The 20865-nt window shown below is 42.7% G+C and overlaps 1 protein-coding gene across 1 annotated transcript in view; it reads left to right on the top strand.

Annotated features, from left to right (window-relative positions):
* Nucleotides 1–10507: 10507 nt before the first annotated feature.
* LOC121270731 (pyroglutamylated RF-amide peptide receptor-like) overlaps nucleotides 10508–20865 on the top strand; it is a 64145-nt gene continuing 53787 nt past the window's right edge. Inside the window, exon 1 of the mRNA XM_041176111.1 lies at nucleotides 10508–10856. Coding sequence (XP_041032045.1) covers nucleotides 10508–10856 — 349 coding nt within the window. The remainder of the gene's footprint in view (nucleotides 10857–20865) is intronic.

Genomic DNA, 20865 nt, shown 5'->3' with positions numbered 1-20865 from the left:
AAGAATAAAAATTCAATCCGCTTCTCCTTAGGTGCAGACTCTAGCTTTCTCCCTGTAGCCTCCCCCTTTATTGCGTTGGAAATAAAAGCATGACAGCAGGAACATATTCCATCAAAAATGTGGAGGAAGGCCCCCTAAAGTACCTAATCTTTCGGCTTATTTGCAATCTTGATCGATTTGAGCTCATTCGCTTTTATTCATGGTCCTTGCACTGCATGATATAGCACACACACAATATTGCTGCCCCTCTATCTTTCTCTTAGATGTGGGCAGTTCAAAGCATTTCATCAGCAGCAGTTTCTGGGCTCCGATTAATTGAGCTGCAATTTTCTTCTTCAGCTGTGGGAGGCAGCATGTGGACTTGTCTTTCTTTTTAAAAAAGGGACAGAGTTCAAAGTCTGCCATCAGCAACTGGGCAGAAAATTATTAATCATTTCAGGGAGCCTAGGAGGCCCGATAATTAGAGTTGGATGGTTTTATTGAATCTTGTGTAGTTTTAGTTTCATATAAGAAAAGTAGGAAATGCTGGAAATACTCAGCAGGTGTGGACGTGGCGAAAACAATGTTAACATGTCAGGTTGAGGACCTTTCATTAGAACTGGAAAAGTTAGACATGTAACCAATTTTAAGGAAGTACAGAAGGAAGGAAAGGTGGAGGGTGTTGGGGAGGTGGGGAACAGAAGGGATGGTCTGTAATAGGATGGAAGACAGGAGAGATTAAGCGGCAAAAAGGATGATAATGCAAGGCAAAAGGAGATGATAATGGAACAAGTAAGGAAACAAAAGATGTGTCTAGAGGAGGTGTAAATGGGAAAATGCAGAAATTAAATATAAATGAGGAGGAACCTTCCTCACTATTAAATACATAGCATTTTCAGCACAGAAACAGACCATTCAACCCAACCCATCTATGTTGGAATTTATGCTTCACTCAAGTCTCCTCCCACTCTACTTCATCTCATTCTATCAATATATCCTTCATTTTTTTTCCTCATTCCAGATTTTTTTTATTCATTCGTGGGATGTGGGCATCTCTGGCTAGGCTAGCATTTATTGCCCATCAATCATTGCCCTTGAGAAGGTGGTGGTGAGCTGCCTTCTTGAACCAATGCAGTCCCTGTGGTGTAGGTACACCCACGGTGCTGTTAGGGAGGGAATTCCAGGATTTTGACCCAGCGACAGTGATGGAACGGAAATATATTTCCAAATCAGGATGGTGAGTGGCTTGGAGGAGAACGTCCAGGTGGTGGTGATCCCCATGTGTCTGCTGCCCTTGACCTTCTAGATGGTAGTGGTCGTCGGTTTGGAAGGTGCTTTCTATGGAGTCTTGGTGAGTTCCTGCAGGGCATCTTGTAGATGGTACACAGTCCTGCCACTGTGCATCAGTGGTGGAGGGAGTAAATGTTCATGGGTGGGGTGCCAATTCAGCGGGCTGCTTGAATACATCTATACTAAAACAAATGTTTTTATGTCACACTTGCTGCTTTTACTCTGTCAATTTATTGCCATGAATATATTGTCATTCAGTGTGCAAGATTTTTCATGCACCCAGCATGGGTCCTGCTAAATTTCTTTTTGGAGCACGCGAGCGATTCGTTTAAATGCTTGACCCTTATCAATTCTTTTGCGTGACCGTATATGTGCAGCCAACTTGTGTGCAACCTACACAGGAACTTTCATGCTAAACAGTCATAACATAAAACAGGTTTATGAGGAGCAGATTGGTACCATGGATTGATGTTATGACATGATGTACCACACATCTCATCCAATATAGTATGGTACTTTTCTTGTGCATTTAGATGTCTCCTTTCGTGACCTCTTGACATCCTTAGGTGCTTTATAACCAATGAAGTACTTTTGGAAGTGTGGTCACTGTTGTTATGTAGGAAACACACAGCAAGGTACCAACAAACAGCAATGAGATAATGACCAGGCAATCAGCTGTTTCTATGTGATGTTGATACAGTCCTCCACTGCTCTTCTTGGAAATAGTGCCATGGGATCTTTTATGTCCACCTGCGAGGGCACTCAGAGCCTTGGTTTAGTGTCCCATCTGAGGGGTGGCATGTCCGGCAGTGCAGCACTCCCTCAGTATGATCTCAATGTGGTGAACAGAGAACAGAGTTTGAAAAAGGTGGTCACCACCTTTTGTGTTTGGTCTGCCCAATGTAGAGGAGAGTGCACCACAATCAGCTAATACAGGGATGGTAGATTCAAGTGAGTGCTGCCTCAAACACAAGAGTATTTCAGCCTCCTGGGGAACAATGTAGGAGAAGGTGAAGGGGCAGGTGTTGCATCTCCTTATGTGGGGAGATGCTGGGCAACGGCAGTGAAAACTTAGGATGGTGGAAGTTTGAACCGATGGGGAAATTTTGACCTTGGCAACAGATGCAAACTGGATGATAGTGAATCGGCTGCCCATTTTGCATCTCTCCTGTTTTTGTTTCCATGCAAACTGATCGAAATGAAAATCATGTGCGATGTATAACAAACAGCTGATTTTATAATGACCATTCTACATGATCTCCCAAAGTCATTTCCCAGGACACTGTGAAAGGAATTGGTCTCTCCGGAAAGCAGAAATGGGAGGTGAAGATGAGTTTGATGGTGGTGAATACAGAGGGCTGGTTGTGTAAAAGGTAAGGACCAGTGGATCCTGTTGAAGATGTGAGAGGAGGGGAAGAAGATGAGAGCATAGAGAGAAACAAGATCGCCAAGAGGACCAAGTGGTTCATTTAATTTTATGCCGGCAATTGTTTCACTGGCTTACCTCAAGTACTGATATTAGCTTTAAAGTTTCAATTAACAGGCACGATTCAATTGTTGCAGAGTGCACATTTAGAATTCAAGGTATTGGACTTGCAAGAGTTAAGATTTCTATTCAGTGCAGAATTTTTGCTTTATTCATTATTCTAGAATTGCTTTTCAGATCAGGGCAGTTAAACAGGATGGCCTATCCCCCTGGGTAAAGCTTGTTGTAGAACTGATGCACGTCCAAAGATGATTCAATTTCTTTTGCTCTCCCTGGAAAGCGTATTGATTTCACAATCTGATTATCTGCCATTAGGTTTTGCTGTTTCAATGGCAAATATCTGTGATAAATGAGGGCATATAGGAAAACATGGTGGCAGAATAATGTGTTAATTGAGACAACCCTCATGAATTACCACACACACAATGGAAACCCTGGCATTATTTCCCCATGTTCTAAAATAATGATAAGCAAGGACATGATAGCAAACTGCTAGCAGAAACGAGGAATGTCCTTGCCAGAAATGAATGTGAGCGAGTGATTAATAAATTGTATCAGCAAACAACAGCATCTTGCTGAGTGCTGGTCTGGAAACAGTGTGGGCTGCCTTGCAGTGTTACTACAGACAGTCCACAACACAATAAGGTTTACACAGCTTTCACCTTAAGGCTTCCATTGAAACATTTTTTGATTTCCAATTTATCTGCAGGTTGGTCTATAAGGAAAAATTATATCCTGAGGGTAATTTATGATTGGTGAAACTGTAGTGGGTTGGGAATCAAGCAGCATTCGTGTTTGCCCAACTTTCCACTGGCATCTTTACTTTTTAAGTCAGTGTCAAATGCTTTTATGCAATGAGCACAGTCTGCCCATATAGAAACATAGGAACATTGGAGCAGGAGTGGGCCATTCAGCCCTTCAAGCCTGCTCCACCATTCAACCAAATCATGGCTGATCGTCTACCTCAGTGCCATTTTCCCCATATCCTTTGATGTCATGAGCAGCTGGAAATCTACTGATTTCTGTTTTGAACAGACTCAATGACTGTGTTTCCACAACCCTTTGGTTAAAGAATTCCAAAGAATTCTTTGCTCAGCAAAGGACTCAGTTTCATACTCTTACGCCACCATCTCAATGAATTTTGAGCTTGGCATGATGCTGAGCTCTTCTTCCGCCACCTTCATCTCCGTGCTCACTTCTTTGGGCATGGGTCCTCCCCCCGAACCACAGATCCCTTCGTCCGCCTCCAGTATTCTCCCTCCACCTGGACCCCTCCCTCTGGATTCTTACCTTCTCTTGATCTTTTCATTGAGAACTGTCGGCGTGATATCAATCGTCTCCATCTCTCTGCTCCTCTCACACACTCTAACCTGTCTCTCTCTGAACTTGCTGAAATCCATTCTCTCAGGTCCAGCCCTGACATTGTCATCAAACCTGCTGACAAGGGCGGTGCTGCTGTTGTCTGGCGCACTGACCGCTACCTCGCAGAGGCTGAGCATCAACTCGCAGACACTTCCTCCTACCATCCCCTGGACCATGACCCCACCACTGAACATCAAGCCATTGTTTCCAGGACTGTTACTGACCTCATCTCCTCTGGAGATCATCCTTCCACAGCTTCCAACCTCATAGTCTCATAGTTTCTACCTCCTACCCAAAATCCACAAACAGGACTGTCCCAGCAGACCGATCGTGTCAGCCAGTTCCTGCCCCACAGAACTCATTTCTTGCTCTCTTGACTCTATTCTCTCTCCCCTTGTCCAGTCCCTTCCCACCTACACCCGTGATTTCTCTGACACCCTACATCGTATCAACAATTTCCAGTTCCCTGGCCCCAACCACCTCCTCTTCACCATGGACGTCCAATCCCTCTACACCTCCATCCCCCACCAGGATGGTCTGATGGCTCTCAGCTTCTTCCTCGAACAGATGCCCGAACAATCCCCATCCACCACCACTCCTCCGTCTGGCTGAACTTGTTCTCTCACTGAACAATTTCTCCTCAAACTCCTCTTACTTCCTCCAAATAAAAGGCGCGGCTATGGGTACCCGATTGGGCCCCAGTTATGCTTGTCTCTTTATGGGGTTTGTGGAACATTCCTTGTTCCAGTCCTACTCCGGCCCCCTCCCACAACTCTTTCTCCGGTACATCGATGATTACTTCGGTGCTGCTTCATGCTCTCGCCTGTACCTGGAAAAATTTATTAATTTTGCTTCCAATTTCCACCCCTCCATCATCTTCACATGGTCCATCTCTGACACCTCCCCTCCCTTCCTTGACCTCTCTGTCTCAATTTCTGGTAATAGACTGTCCACCAATATCCATTACAAGCCTGCCGACTCCCACAGCTACCTCGACTACAGCTCCTCACACCCCGCTTCCTGTAAGGACTCCATCCCATTCTCTCAGTTCCTTTGCCTCCATCGCATCTGTTTTGATTATGCTACTTTCAAAAACAGTTCCTCTGACATGTCCTCCTTCATCCTTAACCAAGGTTTTCCACCCACAGTGGTTGACAGGGCCCTCAGCTGTGTCCGGCCCCCATCTCCCACGCATCTGCCCTCATGCCTTCTCCTCCCTCCCAGAAACATGATAGGGTCCCCCTTGTCCTCACTTATCACCCCACCAGCCTCCGCATTCAAAGGATCATCCTCCGCCATTTCCGCCAACTCCAGCATGATGCCACCACCAAACACATCTTCCCTTCACCCCCCCGGCAGCATTCTGCAGGGATTGTTCCCTCCGGTCATCATCCCTTACACCTCAACCTCCTCTCACGGCACCTTCCCATGCAACCGCAGAAGGTGCAACACCTGCCTCTTTACTTCCCCTCTCCTCACCGTCCAAGGGCCCAAACACTCCTTTCAAGTGAAGCAGCATTTCAATTGCACTTCCCTCAATTTAGTCTACTGCATTCGTTGCTCCCAATGCGGTTTCCTCTACATTGGAGAGACCAACCGCAGACTGGGTGACCGCTTTGCAGAACACCTTCGTTCTGTCCGCAAGCATTACCCAGACCTCCCTGTCGCTTGCCATTTCAATGTTCCACCCTGCTCTCATGCCCACATGTCCGTCCTTGGCCTGCTGCATTGTTCCAGTGAAGCTCAACGCAAACTGGAGGAACAGCACCTCATCTTCCGACTAGGCACTTTACAGCCTTCCGGACTGAATATTAAGATCAACAATTTTAGATCATGAACTCTCTCCTCCATCCCCCTTTTTTCCAATAATTTATATAAATTTTTCTTTCCCCATCTATTTCCATTATTTTTAAATGTATTTCCATCCATTGTTTTATCTCTACCTTTTAGCCTTTTTCAATCCCTTCCCCCCCACCCCACCCCCACTAGGGCTATCTGTACCTTGCTCATCCTGCTTTTTACCCTTAATTAGCACATTCCTTAGATAATATCACCACCTTCAACACCTCTTTGTCCTTTTGTCTATGACATTTTTTGGCTATCTCCACCTATCACTGGCCCTCTATCCAGTTCTACTTGTCTCACTCGAAACGTTAACTGTGTCCCTCTCCGCAGATGCTGCCAGACCGGCTGAATTTTTCCAGGTATTCTTATTTTTGTTCCAAAGATTTACTACCACCTAAGTGAAGAAATTCCTCCTCAACTCAGTCCTAAATGGCTTGTCCCTTATTCTGAGACTGTGTCCCCAGGTTCTGGACCCACCCCCCCCCTTCACCCCCACCACCCCATAGCCAGGGGAAACATCCCTGCTGCATCCACCTTGTCAAGCTTGTTAAGGGTTGTGTATCTTTCAATGAGATCACCGCTCATTCTTCTAAACTTTAGAGAACACAAGGCTCAGTCTCCTCAATCTGTCACCATAAGACAAGCCTTCGCTGCACTCCCTCAATGGCAAGTAAACCCTTCCTTAGCTAAGGGGTCCAAAACTGTACACAATACCCCAGGTGCAGTCTCACCAAGATTCTATACAATTGCAGCAAGATATCTTTATTCCTGTACTCAAAACCCTTTGCGATGTAAACCAACACACCATTTGCCTTTCTAACTGCACGTTAGCTTTCAGTGACTTATGAACAAGGACACCCAGGTCTCTTTGGACATCAACACTCTCCAACTTCTCACCACTTAAGAAATATTCTGCACCTCTGTTCCTTCTACCAAAGTGGATAACCTCACACTATCCACATTATATTCCATCTGCCATGTTCTTGCCCACTCACTAATCCTGTCCAAATCCCCTTGAAGCCTCTTTGCATCATCCTCGCAACACACATACTGACCTAGTTTTGTGTCACCTGCAAACTTGGAAATATTACATTTGGTCCCCACACCCAAATCATTGATTTAGATTATGAATTGCTGGGGTCCCAAGCACTGATCCTTGCAGCACCCCACAATTCACAGCCTGCAAACCTGAGAATGACCTGTTTATTCCTATTCTTTGGTTTCTGTTAACCAATTCTAAATCCATGCCAGTATATTACCCCCAATACCATGTTCTCTAATTTTGTTTACTAACCTCCTGTGTGGGACCTTATCAAAAGCCTTTTGAAAATCCAAATACACAACATCCAGTGGTTCCCCCATATCTACTCTATAGTAACATCCTCAAAAAACCCCAACAAGTTTGTCAAACATGATTTCCCTTTCATAGAGCCATGCTGACTCTGCCCAATCAGGTAATTATTTTCTAAATATCCAATTATCACATCCTATATAATAGATTCTAGTATTTTCTCTACTAATGATGTGGAGCTCACAGGTTGTAATCCCCCTTTTTCCTCTCCCACTTTTCTTAAATAGTGGGGTTACACCCATATGGGTGGCTTTTATTCGTTCTTTCATAGGGTGATAACTTTGCTGGCAAGGCCAGCACAATTGCCCTTGAACTGAATGGATTCCTAGGCCATTTCAGAGGGTAGTTAAGAGGCAACCACACTGTGGGTCTGGAGTCACATGTAGGCCAGACCAGGTAAGGATGGCAGATTTCCTTCCCTAAAGGGACATTAGTGAACCAGATGGGTTTTTGTGACAATCAATGATAGCTTCATAGTCACCACTACTGATCCACCACCATTCAATTCCAGATTTATTAATTGATTAAATGCTACCAGCTACCATGATATGATTCGAACACATATCCTCAGGGCATTCGCTTGGGCCTCTGGATTACTAATCCAGGGAATTTCCACTTCTCCAACATCTCCTCTGGTATCCTAAAAAGAATCTGAGATAATTCAGGCTGCTGCAACACAAGTTACCGAAATGTGCTCATGTTTACTTTGGGTTTTGGTTTTGAAGGGATCCTTTCCCTGCACAAGGCGTAGTCGCTTCTTACTCACACCTACCCACGGAGCCACATTTAGAACCATAGAAAAGCAAGAGCACAGAAAGAGGCCATTCATCCCATTGTGTCTGTGCCAGCTGAAAATGAAAATATTAATAAACTAGCTGCCCATTCTAATCCCACCTTCCAGCACCTGGTCCGTAGCCTTGCAGGTTACAGCACTTTAGGTGCAGATCCAGGTGCCTTCTAAATGAAAAACTCAGCAGGTCTGGCAGCATTGGCAGAGAAGAAAAGAGTTGACGTTTCGAGTCCTCATGGCCCTTTGATCGAAGGGTCATGAGGACTCGAAACGTCAACTCTTTTCTTCTCCGCCAATGCTGCCAGACCTGCTGAGCTTTTCCAGGTAATTCTGTTTTTGCTTTGGATTTCCAGCATCCGCTGTTTTTTTGTTTTTATGCCTTTTAAATGAGTTGTGGGTTTCTGCCTCCACCACCAAACCAGGCAGCGAATTCCAGGCACTCACCACCTTCTGGGTGAAGAAGTTTTTCCTCATGTCCCCTCTAATCCTTCTACCAATCACCATAAATAATTTAAAGACTCAGACTTCAGCCTGAGTAACACTGTTTTCAGAGGTCCTGGCTTGTCTGGGAAGAAGGGTTGATTCACAGTCAGCCTTGGCAGTATTGCCAGGAGCAGTAAAGGTCACCATTCATTTCTATGACACAATAGCTTCCTAAGCTTTTGCAGGGAACGTGTGTGATACTAGTCAGTCTAGTGCACCAATACATCCAGCAGATTACTGATGCTTTGTTTAGCAGGTAATGTAGTGTTATTTTTCTGGTTGAAGCACAACAGTGAAATGGAAGGGAACATCTTCATATTAAAATCCCTCTGTGGCCTCGCCTCTCACTATCTCCATAAACTTCCCCAGCTCTACAAGACTAAGAGAACTCTGCCTTCCTCTAACTCTGACCTCTTGTACACCTCCCACTCCCTCCACCCCGCCCCCCACCCCCCGCCAACCCCCAGTGGTGGCTGCATCTTCAGCCGTCTAGGCCACAAGTTTGGGGATTGCCTCCCCAAACCTCTTCAGCCCACTCTCCTCCTTAAAACCTACCTCCACCTATCTAAACCTATCTTATCTAAATGTCTCCTTCATGGTTCAGCGACACCTTTTTGGCTAATTACACAGATGTGAAGGTTCTACTATGCTAAAGGTGCTATATAAATGCAATTTGTTGCTGTTGTTGGAGTGACTGCTTATCCCATAATTATTATGTGGCTTACTCAATAAAATCATTTCAGTGGTTAATGTTGATGCAGACATGCCTGAATTATGTGCTGAGACTGGAGAGATCAAAGGAAATTAATGCAGAAATATATCAGGGAGTCTCTTTTCACTGTTTGATGTAGTCATATCAATACTGTGGCTACAGGAGCAGGTCAGAGGCTGGGGAGAGTAACTCACCACCTGACTCCCCAAAGCCTGTCCACCATCTATAAGGCACAAATCAGCAGTGTGAAGGGATACTCCTCACTTGCCTGGATGAGTGCAGCTCCCACAACTCTGAAGAAGCTCGGCATCATCCAGGACAAAGCAGCCCGCTTGATTGGCGCATCCACAAACATTCAGACCCTCCACCACTGATGCACAGCAGCAGCAGTGTGAACCATCTACAAGATGCATTGCAGCTACTTGTCAAATTTCCTTCAATTGCACCTTCCAAACCCACGACCTCTACCAAGGGCAGTAGATAGGTGGGAACACCACCACCTGGAAGTTTCACTCCAAGTCACTCACCATCCTGACCTGGAAATATATCGGCCGTTCCTTCACCCTGTCGCTGGGTCAAAATCCTGGAACTCCCTAACAGCACTGTGGCTGTACCTACACCACAGGGACTGCAGCAATTCAAGAAGGCAGCTCACCACCACCTTCTCAAGGGCAATTAGGGATGGGCAACGAATACTGGCCAAGCCAATCACGAAAGGATATTAAAAAAAATCAGAAGATATGAAACAATAGCCATCAACGTGGAAAACCTGGGTTAAATATTTACACCTTAAACTCTGACTTCCCATCTGTAGCTGGGACTGACTGAAGCACCTGGGACTGCTGGTATTATCTTTACAGCTTTACACTGCCTTCAGCAAATTAGGTGCCAATGAGTTAAACCAAAGCGAGTCACTAGTTGTGTGTGACTTCATGTATTCTCTGTTCAGCTTCCAGAACAGGCTCTGGGGCTTTAAGAACGCTGCGTTTGGGTTTTATCATTAGCAAACCTCTTTGCAACTCGAAGTTTTTTTCCTTCTCTCTCTTTTGAATGGGCGGCAGGCTCTTTGGACCTGACAGGATAGGGGGGTGACCTGCTGTCTTCACCTCTGTAACGAGTTTAGCAAAGTTGGGCAGGGATCATTAAAGGCGCCGTCTCATTGCAACTGTCCCGGTGGCAATAGAGAGAGAGAGAGAGAGAAAAGAAAATATGAAAAACTCCGATGCCTTTAACGTTACCCCCGAAATCCTGAATCAGTTACTCGATTTTTATAACCTCTCCCGGCAGGAATTCATCCAGACATACAAACTGCAGCCGCTGGTCTACATCCCCGAGTTGCCCCTCGGCGCCAAGGTAACTTTCGTTGTGATTTACAGTGTGATCTTTCTGCTTGCGTTTTTTGGGAATATCCTGGTGGTGTTTGTTGTAAAGCGGACAAAGCGATCTCGGACTGTTACCACCGTCTTCATCTGCTCCCTGGCGATCAGCGACCTACTCATCACTTTCTTCTGCATCCCATTCACCCTCCTTCAGAATATCTCCTCACAATGGATTGGAGGTGAGTCTCACTCAAATGCAGTCATGTATGTAACCAGAAAATATAAATCCCTAACACTCAAGGACCTGGGACTAAAATATATATATATATATATACTTATAGTTATATATTAACAGTTATTACATTCTTCAAATTACTCTCTTAAACATTTCTTGGAACACACTTAATTACAATTTCTGATGAAGAGTCATACGGACTCGAAACGCTAACTCTGGCTTCCTCTCCACAGATGCTGAGCTTTTCCAGCTATTTTTGTTTTTGTTTCACATTTCCAGCATCTGCAGTATTTTGCTTTTATTTAATTTAATTACAATTTGCATTTAGTTAGCTCGTTAATGCCCCAAGAATCCCCCCCCCCCCCAAAGACTCAACTAAAAAGTTAAGGAATGAAAGCGAAATGCTGCAAATGCTGGAGACCTGAAATAAAAACAGAAAGTGCTGGAAAAAAAAACCCACAAGCCTGGCTGAATCTGTGGAGAGGGTGAATGTTTTGAGTCCAATACAGAGTCAAAGTCTGCACCTTGTTCAAAGCAAAATACTGCGGATGCTGGGAATCTGAAACATCCCCACCTTTTATCCTATTTTCGATCTTTTCTCCCCATTACTGCCACCCCTACAAGGGCCACCTGTCATTTGTTCATGTTGTCCTTTTCAGTGTGCTTACCGTTGTCGAAATATCTCCTCACAATGGATTGTGCCATTATCACATTCTGCTTTCTTACCTTAATGCTACCTCCTTTATCCTCTACCACTACTATTAACATCCCCTTTGTCCTTTCATTCATGACATCTTTCCTTTGCCCCTACCTGTCGCTAACCTGCTTCAACCCCCTTAGACAGCATGAATTTCATCACATTTCCACTTCTCTTTAGCTCTGAAGAAGAGTCGTATGGATTCAAAATGTTAACTCTGTTTCTCTCTCCACAGATGCTGTCAGGCCCGCTGAGTTTTTCCAGCATTTTCTGTTCTTGTTTCCGCATCTTGTTCTCCTACTTTTGCTTTTGGACAGAGCTGTCCCTTATTCCGCCATTAACACCTCCTCTGGACTAACGCTTTGTTTCTGTACGACTGCCATTACCACTCCTCCATAACACCATTGGTATTTAATCTCCCCTGTCCTCAAGCCTATCCCTGATCTTCCCTTTCGCTCCACCTGACCCTCCTCACTTTTCAAAAGCATAAAACCCATCACATTTCTACCTCTCTTTGGCTCTAAAGAAGAGCCCATATTGGACTTGATATGTTAACCTTGTTTCTCTTTCCACAGATGCTGCCGAGCATTTTTTTTACTGAAAAGTTAAGGGAGCTTTTTTTTTCCAGAGTCTATCAATGCCAGATCAAAGTCTCCAATCCTAACCTCCTAGACATGATGAGAATTGTAAATTTATATTCATAATTTATATTCAGAGGTGAATTTGATTTATGTTTTTAATTACCCCTTTCCTGCATTTGTATTTCTTATTTTTCTGCTTATTTTCTATTTCCCTTTACATTGTTCATGAAATATTTAAAGAGCTTTGGCCACAGCAGACATATTGAATTCATATTTTTACAGTGGTCTCAGCAGTGTCCTTTCTGGGATACATTTTTAAACTGCTTCCACTTTTCCATGATGCCTTTATTACTGACAGATCTCTGACCACAGTCACCCTTGCATTCCCACAATTCTGTCCTTGCTGCGTTAGCCCAAAAAATCCCTTTTTAAATTCCTCCACCAACTTCCCTAGAGGTTTACTTATGAGACCTTTAATCTTTTGGAGGATCATTGCCATCTTTCTGAGAAATACTTGTCCAATTTATTAATTTTTCAAATACTCAAAGGAACAATTTTAATGTTTCTACTGCCACATGTTTCTTTACAAACCTGCTGATCAGAGCTGCCCTGATTCAAACAATTACATATTACCAAAATTACCAACAATTACTTAACTTAACTGACTTGCCACTTGCCAACTAGTGGCAACTTGCCACTAGTCCAATAGTCAACCAATCAGCACTCTCATGCAGTATAAGTTGTTGTTCCCTTTGTGATTTGGTATTCTTGCGATTCTGTCCTGATGAGTGCAAGACCAAAAGCTTCAACAACATGTCTCTTTTTTCAATGATTGTCACTTCACTATCCATTAAATAGATCTGTACAACTACAGACAGAATATGTTTGATAATTCATTTCACTTATTATTGACAAACTTTAATCTTGAATATCCTAACCAAACAGAGCTGTGCGCCTCAGTCCAAAGATGTACTGTTTGTAAGTTTGAATAAGAAGTTATGAAGATGGCTTCACCAGGTCTGTTCGCATCCTAGGGCCTCGAGTACAACTTTATTCCCTTTTTAACGAAGTAAATCATGGGATCTGTCTCACACCCTTTCACTTGAATGCACCCAACCTCATGTATTACAACCACCTATTGCTAAAAGCAAATTACTGCAGATGCTGGAAATCTGAAACAAAAACAAAAACTGAAATGAAAATTCACCTTCACCTGTCCTACCCCCTTAAATAGTAAATATTTCCCAACACTTTTACTTCTCTTTAGTTCTGAAGAAGAGTCATATGGACTCAAAATGTTAACGCTGTCTTTCTCTCCACAGATGCTGTTAGACTCGCTGAGTTTTTCCAGCAATTTTTGTTTTTGAACCATTGCTGTTCAACAAACTATTTGAAACCAAAGAAAGGCCTCATACCCTTATCACATCAGATGTTACTCTCTTATTTGTTTTTCTTATTATTCTGTCATGGGGAGTGGGCATTGCTGGCTAGGCCAGGATTTATTGCCCACCCCTAATTGCCCTTGAGAACTGAGTGGCTTGCTGGGCTATTTTAGAGTCAATCTCATTGCTGCGGGTCTGGAGTCACATGTAGGCCAGACGAGATAAGGATAGCAGATTTCCATCTCTAAAGGGCATTATTGATTAATTCCAGATTTTGTATTGAATTCAAATTTCACCATCTGCCATGGTGGGATTTGAACCCCAGTTCCCAGAGCATTACCTTCAGTCTCTGGATTACTAGTCCAGTGACAACACAAATACACCACTGCCTCCCCATTGACTTACCTGACCTCTGTTGTAAAGTGGGTTTTGATACATGCTTCTGTTGCTGTTTGTTGTAATTAAAGCCTATATTTCCAAAACTTTCCTAAACAGCAGTACCTGTGTCATGAAGAGATATTAATGTATATAATGTCATTGGAAACTATTTTAAAGTGGACTTGTAGTAGGGTCTGTGTCTGTCGGTGTGTGTGTGTGGCTTAATTGGATTAAAGCCATCTAGTCTGGGTGCTTTGAGGCATAGTAGTTTTGAGATGTAAGCAGTAAATTGGAGGGTATATTTGCATTTTGTTGAATAAACCATTCAAAGATTGGGGGTGAATTGTTGCACCTAGCTAGGAGACACCAAGTAATATGTTTATATTACTAATAAAATTGGTACTATGAAAGGGGTTTTATTGTTATAAGTGGTGGAGTTCAAAGGGCCTGGTGATACAATGAGAATTTGCATTCAGAGGGAAGGCTAGCTATATACAGAAGCGCCTTGTGTGTGGAAGGCACTGATCTCCCTGCGGCTAATTGCTGCCTCAGGGTGATTGGCTCCAAATTAAAATTTGCAATTCAAATGATAGAAAACTTTCCCTGACAAGTCCTCTCATGTGACACTGTCCATAACTTTAACTGAAAGCTTTATTAAAAATTTAAATACCCTCATGAAACTTCATCCCACATTAATGATTTTAATTAGTTTCTCAATGACCTCAATAGGCTGTTGACAGGTCAGCAGACACACAGCTGACTTGGCTGCACCCCCGCAGACCTGAAAGTGGAAATGACGCGGGGTGAAAAGCTTTGCGGTCTGAAGAGGCATTGGTGAATTATGATGTGGTGAGAAAGACTCTTTTGAGTGCATATGAGTTGGTCCCTAAAGCATAAAGGCAGAAATTTAGGAATATGAGAAAACAGCCTGGGCAAATTTATATTGAGTTGAGAGAGTAATACAAAGTAATTTTGACCGGTGAACATGGGCATTAAAAATAGAGACAGCATATGCAGTTCTTAGGGAAGTAATTCTTTTGGAATAATTTAAAGACTCAATCCCTTCGGTAGTGAAAGCTCATTTGGAGGAACAGAGATAGCTGATGACTGAGTTAGTTCATGGAGCTAAACCTTTTCTTTGTCACCTTTTCAAATTGGTAAAGGATAGAAAGTGGGAAGGTGAAAGGAAGGTAGGTAGTCAGGGAAAAGAAGGAGTGGCTGTGGATTCCCAGGAAGTTTTTTCTCAGAGTAAAAAGGAAGGTACTGATGGTTAGAGTAACATTTGAAAATTGAGGTGTTTTAATTGTAATAAAGTGGGACACACAAAGTCAGTGTGTTGGAAATTGCAGGAAAAATCTGTTGGAATTATTGGGGTGCAGAAAAGTTCTGGAAGTCAAAGTACAGTGGGCTCTGAGGATCAGGCACAGGGAAAACCAAAGGTTTGTGTACAGGTAAAACGGGGAGAATCAGTGATAGGTTAAGAAGTGGGAATGTGTTCACAATTTCCCCAAGAGAATTCTGAGGAGCAGGTTGCAGAAATGTTTAAAAGACTTTGTTAAGAGAAAGTCTTTCCATGTGTACAGGGTGGAGTAAATAAAGATGTTAAAATTTTAAGAGACACAGGGGCTAGTCAATCTTTAATGTCATGGGATAGTGATATTTGTTGTCCAAGGGAGTATTGCAGGAGCAGGTGATAATAAGTGGGGTTCATGGAGATGCTAAATCTATTCCATTGTGGAAGGTAAATTTAAAGAGTAAATGGAGGACAGGTGAAATTATTGTTGGAGTAGTGGAAAAAATGCCCATTGCAGGGGTTCAGTTTATTCTGGGTAATTATATAGCTGGATCATGGGTGATGCCTAGGGTAGGTGATCAGCCTTTGGAAGTGTTTTCAGCAGAAGTGTTACAGAAGGCGCATCCCGGATTGTTTCCAGATTGTGTGATAATGAAATCAAAAGCTCATCAGGAAGAACAAGAAAAACAAGATAAGAAGGCAGATCAGAGGCAAGAAGAAGGTGTCAAAATCCAATTAGCTGCATTGTGCTTGATAACGTAGTTCAGGAGGAAAGAATACAGGATGATTCAATTGAAGCGTTTAACTCGAGGAGGTTAGTGGAGTTATAGGAAAATGATTTGCAATTAAACCATTAAATCAGAAAGCTTATTCAGAAACAGAAGCAAAATGTGTTTCAGTATGTTGTTACCTTAAGGAATATATGGCTGAAGAAATGGTGTAGAGGGGAGGGATTCAGATTCCTGGGACATTGGGACCAGTCCTGGGGAAGGTGGGACCAGTACAAACTGGATGGGTTGCATCAGGGCAGGACTGGGACCAATGTCCTCGGTGAGGGGGGTGCTTGCTAGTCCTGTCGGGGAGGGTTTAAACTAGAATGGCAGGGGGATGGGAACCTGAGCAGGGAGACAGAGGAGGGGGAAACAAGGATAGAAATGAAAGACAGAAAAGTAAGAAGCAAAAGTGGAAGGCAGAAAAGACAAGGACAAAAAAACAACTGGAGTCAAAGTGCAAAATAAAGCTAAGATGACTAACAAGGTTAAAAAGACAATCTAAAAACATTGTACCTTAATGCATGGAACATTTGCAATAAGGTAGGTGAACTAACAGCTCAAATAGATATAAGCTGTTATGATATAGTTGCAATTATGGAGTCGTGGCTGCAGGGTGACCAAGAATGGGAACTGAACATCCAGGGGTATTCAATAGTTATGAAAAGAGAAGAAAAGGGACAGGAGGTGGGGTAGCATTGTTAATAAAGGAGAAAATCAATGCAATAGTGAGGAAGGATATTGGCTTGGAAAATCATGATGTAGAATCTGTTTGGGTGGAGTTGAGAAACACCAAGGGGCATAAAACATTGGTGGAGGTTGTCTATAGGCCCCCAAACAGTAACGGAAATGTTAGGGAAGGCACTAAACAGGAAATTAGAGATGCATGCAATAAGGGTACAACCGTAATCATGAGTGACTTTAATCTACATATAGACTGGACAAACCAAACTAGCAATAATACTGCGGGGGAGGATTTCTTGGAGTGTGTTGGTTTTTTTAGACCAAACTGTTGAAGAACCAACTAGAGAGCAAGCTATCCTAGACTGGGGCCAGGGTTTTCTGGCCCTGTCATGGGTGGGACCCACCACGGATGAGGCGACACCCCAGCCAGAGGCCCATTGACTTGTGGTGTGACCGGATGATCCCAGCGGTGGGCGGATATGGAAAATCCCGTCCTGGATATTGTGCAATGAGAAAGGATTAACTAACAATCTTGTTGTCACTTAGGGAAGAGTGACCATAAAATCATAGACTTGTTCATTAAGATGAAGGGTGAAGAAGTTGAATCCGAAACTAGGGTCCCAAATCTAAATAAAGGGAACTACAAGGGTATGAGGCATGAGTTGGCAATGATGGGTTGGGGAACCTTACTAAAAGAGTTGACGGTGGATAGGCAATGGATAATATTTAAGTAACGTAATCATGAATTACAACAATTATTCACACCTGTCTAGCGCAAAAATAAAGTGGGAAAGGTAGCTCAATTATGGATTACAAAAGAAATTAGGGATAGTATTAGATCCAAAGAGAAGACATATAACATTGGCAGAAAAAGCAGCAAGTCTGAGGATTAGAGGCAGTTTAGAATTTAGCAAAAGTGGACAAAAAGATTGATCAAGAAGGGGAAAATGGAATATGAAAGTAAACTTGCAGGGAACATAAAAACTGACTGTAAAAGCTTCTATAAATATGTGAAGAGAAAAAGATTAGCAAAGACAAATGTAGGTCCCTTACAGTCAGAAATGGGGGAAATTATAATAGGGAACAAAGAAATGGCAGAAGAGTTGAACACATATTTTGGTTCTGTCTAAACAAATGAGGACACAAATAATTTCCCAGAAATGTTAGGGAACCACGGGTCTAGTGAGAGGGAGGAATTGAAGAAAGTCAGTATTAGTAAAAAAAAAATGGTGTTAGAGAAATTAATGGGGTTAAGGCAGAAAAATCCCCAGGGCCTGATAATCTACATCCCAGAATACTAAAGGAAGTGGCCCTGGAAATATTGGATGCATTGGTGGTCATCTTCCAAAATTCTATAGACTCTGGAGCAGTTCCTACAGATTAGAGGGTGGCAAATATAACCCCACTATTTAAAAAAGGAGGGAGAGAAAAAACAGAATTACAGACCGGTTAGCCTAATATCTGAGTGGGAAAATGCTAGAGTCTATTATAACAGAACGCTTGGTAACAGAACACATGGAAAGCATTAACGGGATTAGACAAAGTCAGCATGGGTTTATGAAAGGGAAATCATGCTTAACTAATCTACTGGAATTTTTTGAGGATGTAACTAGTAGAATAGATAAGGGAGAACTAGCGGATGTGGTGTATTTGGATTTAAAAAAGGCTTTTGTTAAGGTCCCGCATAAGAGGCTAGTGGGAAAAATTAAAACACATGGGATTGGGAGTAATATACTGGCATGGATTGAGAATTGATTGACAGACTGGAAACAGAGAGTGGGAATAAATGGGTCTTTTTCTGGATGGCAGGCGGTGACTAGTGGTGTACCGCAGGGATCAGTGTTTGGGCCCCAGCTATTCATGATATATATAAATGACTTGGATGAGGATACCAAATGCAATATTTCCAAGTTTGCTGATGACACAAAACTGGGCAGGGTTGTTAGTTGTGAGGAGGTAGCAAGGAGGCTTCAGGGTGATTTAGACAAGTTGTGTGTGTGGGCAAACACATGGCAGATCCAGTATAACGTGGATAACTGTGAAGTTATACGCTTCAGTGTGAAAAACAGAAAGGCAGAGTATTATTTAAATGGTGCTATATTGGGAAATGTGGATGTACAAAGGGACCTGGATGTCTTTGTGCACCTGTCAATGACAGTAAACAGGCAGGTGCAGCAAACAATTAGGAAGGCAAGTGGTATGTTGGCCTTCATTGCGAGAGGATTTGAGTTCAGAAGTAGGAATATCTTACTACAGTTATACAAGGCCTTGGTGAGACCACAGCCGGAATATTGCAGGCAGTTTTGGTCTCCCTACCTAAGAAAGGATATACTTGCCATAGAGGGAGTGCAACGAAGGTTCACTAGACTGATACTGGGGATGGCAGGATTATCGTAAGAGGAGAGATTGGTCCACCTGAGCCTGTATTCACTAGAGTTTAGAAGAATGAGAGGGGATCTGATTGAAATTTTTTAAATTCTGATCAGGCTAGACAGACTAGGTGCAGGGAAGATGTTTCCCCTGGTTGGGGAGTCTAGAACCAGGGTTCACAGTCTCAGGATATGGGACAGGCCATTCAGAACCAAGATGAGGAAGAATTTCTTCACTCAGAGGGTGGTCAACCTGTGGAATTCTATACCACAGAAGGAAGTGGGAGGCTGGGTTATTGAGTATATTCAAGAAAGAAATGAATAATTTTTTGGATATTAGGGGCATCAAGGAGTAAGTCGAGAAAGTGGGAATATGGCGTTGAGATAGAGGATCAGCTATAATCATGATTGGCGGAGCAGGCTTGAAGGGCCAAATGGCCTTCTCCTGCTCCTAGTTTCTATGTTTCTATGGGATATTTTGATGAGAAAACGGAGGCCAGATCATGTTTCAGCAAATGAAAGCTGGAGTGACGTGTATCCGATTGTTATCCAACAGGCCAAAGAAATGAGATTCTGAGGATTGCTCATGAAATTCCTATGGGGGAACATTTAGGAATTAGGAAAACACAGGAAAAGATACAGGGGTTTTTTTTTGGCCAGCATTGCAGAGGGATGTAACCAAATTCTGTAGAGCCTGCTATACATGCCAAGCAACAGGAAAACCACAAGCAGTGATTAAGCCAGCACCTTTAATACCAATACTAGCATTTGAAGAACCTTTTACTAGATTCATAATTAATTGTGAAGGACTCCTCCCTGAGGCTAAAAGTGCAAATCAGTACTTACTAACAATAATGGATGTGTCTACCAGATTTCCTGAAGTGATGCCTTTAAGAAATATTACAACTAATAAGATTGTGGAGGAGTTAATTAAATTTTTCGCAAGAAATGGTTCACCTGAGGAAATTCAATCAGATCCGGGGTCAAATTTCATGACACAGCTGTTTAAGGAAGCAATGAACAGGTTGGGGATAAAACAGTTTAAGTCAACAGCTTATCGTCAGGAGTCACAAGGAGCTTTGGAAAGATGGCACCAAACTTTAAAAACTATGATGAGAGCGTACTGTCAGGATTATCCACAGGATTAGGATAGAGGAATTCCATTCTTGTTATTTACTATTAGAGACGCTCCTCATGCATTGACTGGTTTTAGCTCTTTTGAACCATTTTATGGTCATGAGATAAGGGGACCACTGAAATTAATTCATGAGAAATTTGCAGATTTAGTGGGCCTTATAGGATTGAAAAGAAATTGAGTGAAGTAAATTATTCAATAAATACTCCAGGTAGAAGAAAGAAGCAGCAGCAGGTGTGTCATGTAAATAAGCTTAAAAAGTACTTTGACAGGGAAGAGGAGCAACAAGAGGTATTAGTGATGGTGGATGAAGAGAAAGAGGTAGAAGTGCAGGACTCTGAAATTTATTTTCCTCTAATCAAATTGGATAATGAGGGGGTGCTTGAAAATTTAAATGAGATATTGAATTAACTTCCAAGGAGGTGTCAAAGTGATTTGGAAAAGCTATTGCAGTCACACAAACCTATTTGTGAGAATAAATTGGGAAAGACCCATTTAGCTATACATGATGTCTCTGTACAGGTTTTATCTTCAACAAGGCAACATCCTTATAGATTAAATCCAGCAAAGTTATTACAAGTACAGAAATAAATTCATTTCATGTTTCAAAATGATATAATTGAGTCCAGTTGCAGTAACTGGAGTTCGCCTATTGTGTCGGTACCGAAACTGGATGGAACACAAAGACTGTGTGTGGGCTATCGAAAGGTGAATGTGGTGACA

Source organism: Carcharodon carcharias, chromosome 28, assembly GCF_017639515.1.
Source record: "Carcharodon carcharias isolate sCarCar2 chromosome 28, sCarCar2.pri, whole genome shotgun sequence".
Classification (NCBI taxonomy): domain Eukaryota; kingdom Metazoa; phylum Chordata; class Chondrichthyes; order Lamniformes; family Lamnidae; genus Carcharodon; species Carcharodon carcharias.
This window is presented reverse-complemented; position numbering and strand designations above follow the sequence as displayed.